Genomic DNA, 12443 nt, shown 5'->3' with positions numbered 1-12443 from the left:
TCCTGCACGCCCCGCTCAGTGCCGCCGCCGCCGCCGGCCCCGCTTGGCCGCCAGCCGGGCACAGAGCAACTTTCCCACGGCCGCCCGGCCACGCGTGTGGCTCCGCAGGCCCCCAACTGGCCCCGAGCCCAGCCAGTTGCACAAGCGCGGGGAGGTCGGCGTGGGCGGAGGCGGAGGAGGGAACCGGAGAGGAGCTTCGAACGCGGCCATGTAGCAAATCCTAATGCTTCCAGCCAATGAGCGGCGGCGGGCGGGAGGGCGTGCCGTCGTGTATCTCCCTGAGTCGGCGGCCATTGGCTCAGGGCGGCGGGGGCGCAGCCAATCGGAGGCGCCAGGGCGGTATGTCGGCTGCTCGGAGTTGCCTGGAGCCGGGAGCGCTTGGCGCGCCTCCCAGGCTGCCCCTCCCCCGGGTAAGAGGCGAAGCGTGGGAACGCGATGGGGGAGACGGAGCCAGAGAGCGAGCGGCGTCGGCGGTGGGAGCAGAGGGCGCGCTGAGCTGGCACCGGGGAATCGCCGCTCGTTCGCACCAGGCGGGCAGCAGGAGCAGGAGCTCCCCTCCTCATTCCGAACGGTTGTTTAGAGGGAGCCGGCGGCAGCAGCATGAAGCGCTCGCACCCGGACTACAGCTCCTCCGACAGCGAGGAGCTGGATGAGCCCATCGAGGTGGAGAAGGAGAGCGGAGACGAGAATGGGTGAGGGTGCTGGGGGGTCGGGCCGCGGGGAGGCCGGGAGGGGTCCCCAGCCCGTGGCACAGCAGCGGTACTTGGTCCGAGTTGGTCTGTGCCAGGTGTAGGGTTGAAGCTGTAGCTCCGGGCAGGCAAACTCCCGCTGCTGACACGCAGAGACAACCATCTCCGCGGCCGTCCCTGCTGCGGCTTCGATCCTGTGCGCACTTACACGGAGTAAGCCCGGTCACGCTCAGCGGGAGTTAATTCAGAGTAACCATGCGCTACCGTCTCCGGTACGGCCCCTTGGTTGCCTTTTGCTAAAAAGCCGGTTCCATAATTACTGTGCACTCGATTTATTTCCTAGTGAATTTGTTGGTGCATTAAAACAAAACACACGGGGAATCGGGTGGGGCGACGGATCTCACCCTCTTGATTTGGACGCCTTTATTTTAATGAGAGGAGGGTGCTTCTGGCTAGATTCATATGGTGGCGAAGGAAAGGCCCTCTGCACTCACTCAAGGCAACCTCGTTCTAGGTCGTCTTCTCACATCCGGAAGACTGCGGCTGCAACCTGACACACACTTGCCTGGTGGCACAGGGCCAGACGGCGAATCTTGGCATTGAAAACGGGAGGAAAAAGGATGGGTCTTTGCACAGATTAAACCATGCTCCATTGCCTGCTGCCCATGCTCTGCATTTGGCACTGGGTTACCTGGGATTATCCAGGCGTTTCTTTGCTACAACTATTTCTGTGCCTACAGGCTTTCCAGCTGTTTCTTTTGGAAATCACTGCTCCCCAATCTTACTCCTTTTCTGTGCCTTCTCAGTATTGACGCCCGATTTCTTTCTTGCTGGTTTCAGAAACTTGAGCTCCGCTCCAGGTTCTATGTCTCCAACCACCACTTCCCAAATTCTGGCTCGGAAAAGACGCAGAGGGGTAGGTCTCTTTCTGCTGTGCTCGAAGTCCCTTCTCTTTCTGCTCGGCTTGAAGCCCCCTTGAAAAATATTCCTGTTTCCCTTTCAGATTATTGAAAAACGTCGCAGGGATCGGATCAACAATAGCTTGTCAGAGCTGAGGAGGCTGGTGCCTAGTGCTTTTGAAAAGCAGGTAATTTTGAGGCAGCCCTCTGTGTATGTGAGGGGTGGGATGCTGCAACTGGGGTGCAGTATTATTAGGCAGCAATGTGCTATTTCTGTGCTGCCTCCTTCCCTTGGCTTGAATCCAGCTGCCTTTATGCTGATCTTTGCCTTCAATTTCTTAGGGATCAGCTAAACTGGAGAAAGCTGAAATCCTGCAGATGACTGTGGATCACCTGAAAATGTTGCACACAGCAGGGGGGAAAGGTAAGGTCCTTAACCTGGCATGGAAGTCAATTCTGTGTACTAATCCAGATCAGATTTTCTGAGTGTGGTTACCTAGGTAGCCAAAGCGAAGCATCATTGTTGAGCTTGGGGGAAACCCAAGGTTTCTGGAAGTAGTAAAAAGGCGGGGAAAGCCCTTAAGGTGGGTAGGTGGGTGTCCTCCCGCAACAGCTCAGGAAGGAATGGGCATGGGATGCTGACTGACTGTTGCAGGGAGGAGTGGGCAAAGAAGGGGAATGGATTGGAGTATCCTGGAAAGAGCATGGCTGGCTGGCTGGAACTGTGAGTGGAAGCATGCGACACTGCAACATCTCATTGCAGGTCCCACTGTGTGTGTTATAATAAATTTGTTCAAAATTCAGCCACCCTCTAGCAGCATGTCTGCAGCCTGCTTACTACCTAGCAGTCTAAATGGTAAAAGCTCTACTTCAAAATAAGTGAGGTATGGATCTCACCTGAAGGGCAGGAAGTATATGTGTTTGGCAAGCACAATTTTGTGTTCGTTTGCTAACTTCAGTGGAAAGTACAGCCAATTAAGTTTGTGAAGGATCTGGCTGTGCATCATTTCCCTTTGGCTGGAGGAATCTTCAGCTAACTCCTGTGTGCCAAAGGCACTGGATCTCATGTACGTGTCACTGTCTCAGCCATTTAGTATTTTTCATTTTGTTCTAGTATCTTAAAGGCTGTTGGTAGCTGAGCTGCTAAGATTATAATCCGTGAGCCACACTGAAGGCTCCTGACAGGACATACATTTAAAAGAAGAGAGCAGCATGTGTGCATATATATCTATATAGTGGTCATTCCAAATGTTTAATATGTTGTTGTTAAGCTTGCAATAAACTATATACTGGTGGATAGTAGCAGCAAATCTTGGACTGTACTTCATAACCCAGTAACTGCAGAACAATCCCATAAAAAAACCCTGGAGTTTGTGCTTCAGAGTATCTTGATTGATTGTGGACTTTTAAACTGGCGTTTAGACTCTTTGCTGAGAACATCACAAATGCTTATTGGCTGTTTTGAGGTTGGGTCTGTGTGGACTTGGAGCAGATCACTGTATTCTGGATCCTGTTCTCATTCATGAGATTTGGCTTCTCGAAATAACCAGCTTTGTACCTATATGCTGCCTTGGGTTCCACGGTGGAAGAAAGGTGGAATGTAAAATAAAATAAAAATTATGGGCACAGTCACAATGAGACGTGAAGTGTACTTTCCAGACACTTCCCTTCACAACGGTTTGATCAATATTTCTATTGCTCATGGGTTTCTATAAAGTGAATGTGGAGTAGCACATCTTTCTCCAGGGCATGCCCTGGAGAAAACCCATCTTCTTGAGAGAGACGGCCGCAAATGAGGAATGGAAATTGCTGCCCGTGCTTAAGACATCACTCTTCCTACTGTTCCTTTCTTCTAGGCTACTTTGATGCTCACGCTCTTGCTATGGACTATCGAAGTCTGGGCTTCCGAGAGTGTTTGGCCGAAGTTGCCCGCTACCTGAGCATCATCGAAGGTCTGGACACTTCTGATCCTCTCCGTGTCCGCCTTGTGTCTCACCTGAATAATTACGCCTCTCAGAGGGAAGCCGCAAGCAGTTCCCATACAGGGCTTGGACACATCCCTTGGGGCAGTGCCTTTGGACATCATCCCCACATCTCCCACCCATTACTGCTGCCTCAGAACGGGCATACTACTACGAGCGGCAGCGCAACTTCCACAGAAGGTCATCATCACCACAGCAGAAGTGGGGCTCCCCATGCTGAATCATCTTCACTGAGAGCGCCCCCTAATGGCAGCATTGGACCAGTGCTTCCCGTGGTCACTTCAGCTTCTAAACTCTCTCCTCCCTTGCTGTCTTCCATGGCTTCCCTGTCTGCATTCCCCTTTTCTTTTGGTTCGTTCCATCTGTTGTCCCCCAATGCTCTCAGCCCGTCTACACCGGCACAGTCGGCCGGCCTTGGCAAACCTTACAGACCATGGGGAACGGAGATTGGTGCGTTTTAAGAACTAGCAGGGTGGTGAAGGGGTGCGTTGTCTGTAAAATAGCCAGCTGAGCTGGGGCATCTGAACTCCTTTTAACAGTTTGTTATCAAAGGTACAGTTCCAGTTTTAACAGAGTTTGTACAAAGAAAATGTTTCTCCCCACCCTGCTTTCTATTAGCAGATTTTAAAAAAGCAGCAGTTGCCAGAAGTTTATCCATTTTTTTGTAAAATCTTCATAGATGTTAATTTAAAAATGATAATAAAATAGAATTTTGCTGACTCGTTCGTTATCTTAGTGGCATTTCTCAAATGATCCTGTTTGTCTGAAAACACTGGATCTTTTTTTTAAAGAGTAGAATTTTCGTCTCCCCCCCCCCCCCCGGAACAGAGCCTTAACTCACATTTTTGTTTGTTTGTGGGGGTTTTGTGATACTGAAATGTTTTCAAGGGAGAAATTGTTTGTAAACTATGTTTTGACTTTTGTATTTCCGAGCAAAAGCGTTGACAAATCAGATGGACCAGCTTTATCTCAGATGTTGGTGGTGGACCTGTGGGCCTCTCGAGCTCCCATCAGCCCCAGCCAGCATGGCTCATAGCTGTCAACGTTTCCCTTTTTTAAAGGGAAATTCCCTTATTCTGAACAGGATTCCTCACAAGAAAAGGGAGAAGTTGACAGCTATGGCATGGTTAATGTTCAGGGGATGATAGGAGCTCTAGTATAACAACACCTTGAAGATCACTGGTTCTCCATCAGTATTCTAAGAACAGAATCTTTCTGTGACTAGTGCAGTGCTTCAGTTTGCCTTGCAAGTTTATCCTGCTCCCCAGTAGGTATATTTATCCCCATTACAGAATCATTGTTTTGTTTCTTGTGCCAAATTTTGTTGTGGTTTTCTTCCATTGGGGCAAAAAACACTAAAAAGTCGCAGGTCAAATCCTAATTCTAGAAGCTTTACCACTGCAACTAAGTTCAACCAACTTCGTCCAGCTCCAATCCATTGGATGTTTTTTGTTTTGCTTTTTAGGATGGAGGTATTATGAACATTAGGGCTTTGGGGATAGATTGTGCTGGGTTTGGGGATGTGGGGACAGAGACCATCGCCTGCCATGTGGCTGGAACGTAGGATGTGTCTTCAACTCGAAGTTCCTGCAAGCAGATGTGCCAAGTTCCAATCCAGAGAACAGGTGTTGCATCTAAATTAAATTGGTTGCTCTTGGGTTTCATTCAGTGGGACTTGACGTGAGTCATGATGACTAAGAGTTGTGTCCAACTTTATTCTGTTCAGATTAGACCCACTGAAATAAGTCGTGTCCATAAATTTCACTGGGTCTATTCTGAGGATGACTAATGGTGGACACTACCCAATAGTCTGCCTTGCCTTTCTTGCCTGGACATGGAAATGGTCCTGCTCCTGCCTGCAGGTATGGGATAGCTGGATGGACAAGGGGCAGAATAGGTGGGGAAAGCCACAGTTCCTTGTCCCGTGCTTTATTGGTGTGTTTGAAGGTTGCAATCTGGCAGACATCCATCACACACTTGGCTGTATCCCATAAAAAGCTGTAATGTGGTCATAACTGTGATTGGAAAACATGGCCGCTGACATAGAATCTAATAGTTCCTTTGAGAACTTGAGCAAAGTTTTGTTTTTTTAAAGCAAGTTTCAGCATTAAAAAACCCCCCAAAACAATTGCATAAAGAGCTGCTATCCAGTACATAGAAACTTGAAGGCTTTATATGGCCTTCCATAGGTTGAGAAGTGAAAATTTGGTCCAGCGCAAGTTTTAGTTGCCTCCCAGTGCTCTTCATTAATGTTTCTTGAGCCTGCATTTCTATTGTTACATTATGTTCTGTTCAGAGCAAGCAAAACTGGAGAAAATGAAAGTGATTATTCTATGTTTAAAAATACAACCAAAATTAAGATACTGAATCATAGTTCGGTTTGTCTAAATCTGCATACTTTATCCTTCTAGTATGATTGTAGTTTTCACATCACAGAATGTGGGATTTTGTAGTTCAGTGATCCAGCATTCCAGGGCAAAAACCAGGTGAGCAGCAGCTATGGATAGCCACAAAATGGATTGCTGTGATGTATATACATACTGTGCAGAAAAGTACCGTAGTCACTGCATTTTTGTAGGGTTTAAAATGAATTCAAGAGGGTAAACCGAAGAGGATCCCTATCTATTCTCAACAGGCTTGTTCCTTTAAATGACTATTCTAAAGAGGGTTCCACCAAATTGGATCTGATCACTTTTGTATTTGCATTGTGCCTAAATAAAAGAATTGAGAACAAAAAAAAAGTTGACTGGCAAGTTTGTCTAGCTACATGAGAGAAAAAGGGTGTTTTAAACAGATTATGGTATAATTAACTTTGTGTGTGTTGCTTTAAGTCATTCAGTGCATCTTCTGCTTTATTGTTCTGTTTTCTAATTTTGGCCCGTGAAGTGATATTTCAAGACATTGTTCATGAAGTGGACGTTAAAAATAACTGAAAATTTGATAGTTCATTTATGCAATAGAAGAGGAGAGCACTGTTCACATGTTCAGTGTTGGGTGGGATGAAAGAGACAGAAAATCTGGTTTGAATCTACTGCCCCAGCTTCACTTATTATTCTGAAGGTTTTAACAAACCCTGTATAGGTACAGCTGATTGCGCATAAACCTCGTGTACTGAATTGGAGACCTTGCCTTTTGCAACTTGTACATGGGGAAGCTTTGTTCCAGGGGTGGGCAGATGTTTCATGTTGAGGACTGCATTCATTTTGGTTGTAGAATCTCTTGGGGCCCACTTGCCAGGGATAGGCAGGTCTAGTTGGTGGGTGGCATTGAAACCCAACATGAACTAGGCTACTTTCCTTATTGGTGTTCTGAAACCTTCTGGTCTTCTATGATGAACCTTAGGTATTTCCCCCGCAAAATGTCCCCCTTCTCCCACCCCCAAAGTGGCACAAAGAAAGTAAATAAACATGGTTGTGTCATTGCAAGTATGTGATATGAGCTCCACAGGTTGGATTTCTGCTAATTGTATAGTTACTTAAGGCAGCACCTGCATGTTTAGGAAATGAGCTGACAATCTAATTCTACAGGAACATATAAGGGAGATTCCCCAAACTGCTCAATGCTGCCTTGGTTCTCTGAATACTATGGCACAGGGTGTGTGGGTGTATCTAGAATAGGGTTGTTTGGCTCCACACCAGCCGGCATTGCCAATGGCTGAGCATGATAGATATTTTAGTCAAACAACATCTGGAGGGCCACAGGTTCCCCACTCCTGATAATTATATTTTTAAAAATCTCATATTAAGTAAGGCTGCCAGTTATCTATTACAATGGAATGGTGCCAATTGGCAGAAGATTGGTGTGCACCTGGTTGCTTTAAGTAGCATGTCAATCCAGCAATATAATTTGTCTTGCTTACCTGCCTGCAACGATCTTTGTAGGTTGGCTTTTCCCAACGTAGTGCCTTCTAGATACTTGGCTACTAGCTTTTATTAGCCACAGGCACCATGGCAGATGGTTGGAGATGATGGGAGATTCCAAAAGATATAGAGGTTGAAGAAGACAGACCCAGTGCTTCTGTATCATAATAATGAAGGGAAAGTTTTGTGCTTTGGGAATAGTCTACTTTACATACATTCAATTATCACTGTATTTCTTGTATTTCACTTTCCTTGCACCTCACAGCTAACATGACTCTCTCTACATCCATGTGTTTTATCTACTTCAAAACTCAGGAAAACTTTCCATCTCAGGAATTAGAATCTAGTCCATAACAGAATGGACTGTAATAAATTGGTAAGTCTTTTAAGAGGCTACACAACTCTGCATTGTTTGAACAAGTAGGAATGCCCTCTTTAACATAAGACATATTCATTTCATTCTATGCCTGAATTGATTCCCAAAACAATTCAAAGCAATTTAATAATAAAAATAACAATGAAAATACTTACAATAATTTCACATATAAAAACAAATTCAGATCCAGTACACATACATACACAGAATGAGATAAAAACAAACCTTTTTTTTTTTTTGCTTGTTGGAAAATGAAGGTCTTCAACAGGTCAGGGATGCAATGGGTGGTGGTGTGGGGAGAGTATCAAAGGGTTAGGTGCTGCCATGAAAAGACCTGATTTCATCTTGCAGAGCAGACTTCCTGATAAGATAGTCTCCGCATCTGTAGATAATGACAACATTATTGTGGGAAACAAAAGCTCATAAACTATGACACTTCCCCCATTATAAACTGAATCCCTATTTAAGCTTTATTGCTCTTACACCCAGAAAATGTTGGACGAAAGGTTACATTATGGCAAAATAAATAAAATTAGAAGATCTACAAAATAACCATTTGAAGTTGAAGTTCGCTCAGGAGCTGTGGGGCAATTCCCCCCCCCCCCCGGGCATGTTTATACACACATTTTGTAACTCCCCAGCCAAGGAATTGGATATAAACTTTCCTCCTTACTAGATGAACCCTGGGGGTATGAGTTGTAAACATGCTCCAGGCTTGCATCCCTGGCCCAGAAGGGACACGACCCCCAAAGCCATGTGCTTTGGGTGGTAACTTCTGAGTGTCCTCTATCCAAAACTGCCTCAGGGTAGCAGTCAGCTGTTATCACAACCTCCTTCACTAGCCAGCACAGAATGCAAAACAGGCCAGAACAACCAAGCCAACTGCAGCCCTACGGTATTAAACAGGCAAAATACAGGAGTCCTAGGTGCCAATCAGCGGTTTGCTCCAAAATTCCTACTCAGCTCAAGCTCGCACTTTAAAAGAGGGTGGGAGGTTGCTCTGTGAAGACAAAGAGGAAGAAGGGTGGATGGATGGAGCATAAATACCCTCTACTGGAAAGTCCTAACTGGGCATTCCAGTCCGAGGGCCCTCACAGCTCATTCCAACTTGAGTCTCTTTCAAGATGAGGAGGGTGCCATTCATAATCATTCCCATTCTCACCAGTTGATGAAGGCCACATTTAACGAACCTGAATGCTGGGTGTATAGATGCACTTTGTAATGTCTATAGTTTACAGTACTGTACACACACAAGTGCGATAGAAAGGGAATGTAATCTGGACACAAAAGCTGTTGAGCTTTTCTTGGCAAAGTTTTTGAGCTATTTTTAAGGAAAATCACCAAAAATGACACTGCTGACAGGGGTTGCCATATGTCTAGATTTCCCCTGACATTTTAGCGATTTCCGCTCAGGCACTTCCAACTGCAGTATTCTGGCTATGTCCAGGAAATTCCGGACATATGGCACCCCAATGTACCCAGCATTATGATGACATGTTAAAAATAGCAGTTCTCTGTATTGCTTTGCAAGGAACACATCCATTAAGCTGAACAATGTCCCTTGCATCATATCGATGCCTCGCTGTCTGTAGTTTCCCCCTTTGAATTTTATTTGAGCATTATTGCATCGTTTTTTTTAAAGGAAGCTATAAACAACAAGGGGAAATCCTGTACTAGTACTGAATGGTCCTTATTGAAAAGGGGCTTCCTTTCTGGAGGGAAGTGTATGTAGTCAGCACAGCACTCCATGAAACAGATGGATTATTATAGCAAGGAGATAGTATTTTATTGAGAGGGAGAGAAAGAGAGAAAACTGCTATTATCCTATACAAGAGAAACAAAACTTTTAAACTGGAAGTGCTTCTATCTCATCTCTGTGCTCCCTCCAGATGTTTTGGATGACATTTTGGGTGGGGCTGATGTCCAAAACATCAGAAGAGCTTCACCTTGTCCAAGGCTGATTTAAGGACTAGGAGGAGGAAGCTCAAATTTCTTGGATACTTTTATAAACGTGCTTCAGTTGATCATAATGATCACATAACGTTATGCACATTTTAGGAACATAAGCATTGCAAAATACATCATTGTAAATACCTTGGACTCTTAAAAAAAAGTTTGAACATTAATTGCGAGAAGCAAAACTCTGAAGCATATTGGCCATCATCAAGGCACAAATCCATACTTGTTTAACATTAAAATGAGAAGAAGACTTAAGAGCCCCATTCATGCACTTGTGTGTGTGTGTGTGTGTGTGTGTGTGTGTGTGTAAGGCCAGGGGGGTAAATGTGGTCCTCCAAGCCTCTTTGTCTGGTCCTTGATACTGGAATTTCCAATGAATGAAAGGGGAAGTACAACACTGTCATATTGTTTGTAATGTGTTTTAGCAGTGGTTCAAAGTCACTGCTTGCCTGACACGCTCAAAAGATAATTGTTTCACCACAGGCCCCGTTTGCAACTCAATCCACATTTGCTGTGCAACTGCTCCACAGACTTTTGACCTCGCTCTGGCCAATGCGGTATATACATGGCTTGGATTGCAAAGGAATGTCTATGGCAATGCAATCACACAAGCACCTCACTACCTCTTGAGCTCAAGTCAGGTCTACTCAATTCGCAGGCTAGCCAGACCACTTTGGTTGCATGAATTGACTCCTGGAAAACCCTATGCAGAATGCTAAGCTCATTTCCCAATAATAAAATATATTCCCTGTCCGTTTAAAACAGAAACAAACAAACAACAAAAAGATCCAACCTTGGCAAACAAATGTCAGTGTAATCAAGGTTTGCACAGTTCAACTTTTCTTTTTTCTTTCTTCCTGAGAAATCCTTAAATGCTTCTGCAGCTCTTTTGTTTGGTAAAGCAGGATTCTCTCCCACCCACGCTTGAAAGTGACACAAAACATCAATATTCCATTTCACAAGAACGATTGGCTTCTGTACGGTTTCTTGTGTGTGACTTGAACAGGTTTTTAGCAGCGGTGTGGTTTTTAAAAGTCTCACATGCTTTCATGATGTATGAGCAGTTAAACTTAAAGCAAAGTGTTGCCTTACTACATCTGTTGCCTTATTACATGCGATATTCCCAGTGAGCTGATCTGCTTCAGTGTTGAGGTTGATCAACTTGGATTCTTAACACTGACTATAATATGGAAGGATAAATGGAAACACAGAGCAAAAGTTCCATATTTTGTACACCACCAGTGCTTTTCTTCTAGAAAAAAAGGGTGCCGGCACCGTGCACCCCTGAGTACCCCCAGAAAATGAACACCTGCCTTTGCTTTTCTTCTCTCTCTCTCTCCCTTTCTCTCTCTCTCTATCCCCTCTCTGCCATTAAGCCCCTCTTGTCGCACAAGTGTCTCAAAGAAAAAAATCCCCTTCTGAAAGGCTGATTGCTCTTTCGAGTGCCTATGAACAAATACTGTTTTACCACCACTAAACAGGTCATGGGCCTTGACTAGTATCACAAACACTAGCCTTGTACAATAGGTAATCCTTATTGGTGCAATAGTTTCATTGGTTATGCGGGCCTGAAGTTGTGCTCCCAAGGCAAGGCTGCAGCGGCAGCAGCAGTGGGGATTCTCAGGTTGTAGCTGCATTTTTACAGCACATGAGGAATGGGTCTCCTAGCTCCACCACTGGCTATGGCTTCTGTCCCCTCATCTTGCTGTCTCCTCATGATAGCTAGAACCCGACCTTTTGGCGTCACTTACTGGGAGCCAAGCCTCTTGAGGCACTCATCTGTCATGAAGTGTGAATAGCTCATATGAACCTACTGGAGCCCAAAGATCACCATCAGAAGCCTTGGTCTCTGGTCCATTACTAACTAGTGAAGATCAAACTGATGGAAACTTTGCATTAGTAGCCCCACAGCTGTGGAATTATTATTATTATTATTATTATTATTATTATTATTATTATTATTATTACCATTATTATTATTATTATTTTGTAATACTGCAGGTCTCAGGGCAGTTCGCAGAATAAGATCACAATATAAAAACACAAAATACATAATCAAAATGAAAACAAAAACAACGCAATACCCCCCCCCCACATTTTAAGAGGACATTGGATGTGCATCGGCCTGGTTAAAGAAGAGCATCTTTGCTTGGCAAATTCCCTCACTGGAAAGCTCTATCAAGCCCCTCTCCCCTTTAGCAATCAATCAATCAATCAATCAATCAATCCATCTATCCATCATTTCATTGGTATGCCTCCTTTCCAAAGTTAAAGCAATGCTTAAGGTGCCTTACAACTGGGGCTGGGTGATAAATTGTCTGAAACCAGTATGGTTCTCACATTGTTGGCTTGGTGATGAAAGGGATGGAAAGAGTAAGAGTATGTTCCCAGGCAAGTAAGAGAAAATATGTAGCTCCGCCCTCTCTCTCTCTACATATATCCTATATGTAGCTCCGCCCTCTCTCTCTCTACATATATCCTATATGTAGCTCCGCCCTTTCTCTCTCTGCAAAGTCTGAGCTGCATGCTCAGACTACATTTAAGCTAGACTTAAGTATGTCTTTGTAACTGAATTACCATTTTAAGCCTGTCTGAACAAAGCTGCTCTATCTGTTACTCTTCAACAAGTATTCTGAGTGAGAAAAGTTTTTTTTTTAACCTTTTACAAGACTGTTTGT

At 44.8% G+C, this 12443-nt stretch overlaps 1 protein-coding gene across 1 annotated transcript; it reads left to right on the top strand.

The window, feature by feature from the left end:
- The first annotated feature begins 357 nt into the window (after positions 1-357).
- On the top strand, positions 358-6311 carry HEY1 (hes related family bHLH transcription factor with YRPW motif 1). The gene is made up of 5 exons (XM_083623638.1): positions 358-692; positions 1530-1605; positions 1693-1776; positions 1931-2012; positions 3445-6311. The coding sequence occupies exons 1-5, from the start codon at positions 601-603 to the stop codon at positions 4029-4031; spliced, it is 921 nt and encodes a 306-aa protein (XP_083479764.1). The 5' UTR covers positions 358-600; the 3' UTR covers positions 4032-6311.
- The last annotated feature ends 6132 nt before the right edge of the window (positions 6312-12443 follow it).

The sequence above is a fragment of the Podarcis filfolensis genome, assembly GCF_964270895.1.
Source record: "Podarcis filfolensis genome assembly, chromosome: 7".
Classification (NCBI taxonomy): domain Eukaryota; kingdom Metazoa; phylum Chordata; class Lepidosauria; order Squamata; family Lacertidae; genus Podarcis; species Podarcis filfolensis.
This window is presented reverse-complemented; position numbering and strand designations above follow the sequence as displayed.

Excerpts from the sequence above, each read along its gene's own strand:
- HEY1 (XM_083623638.1), top strand. The coding sequence starts at position 601 with ATGAAGCGCTCGCACCCGGACTACAGCTCCTCCGACAGCGAGGAGCTG. Across the intron at positions 693-1,529 it reads GAGAGCGGAGACGAGAATGG|AAACTTGAGCTCCGCTCCAG; the intron begins GTGAGGGTGCTG and ends TGCTGGTTTCAG. Across the intron at positions 1,606-1,692 it reads CTCGGAAAAGACGCAGAGGG|ATTATTGAAAAACGTCGCAG; the intron begins GTAGGTCTCTTT and ends TTTCCCTTTCAG.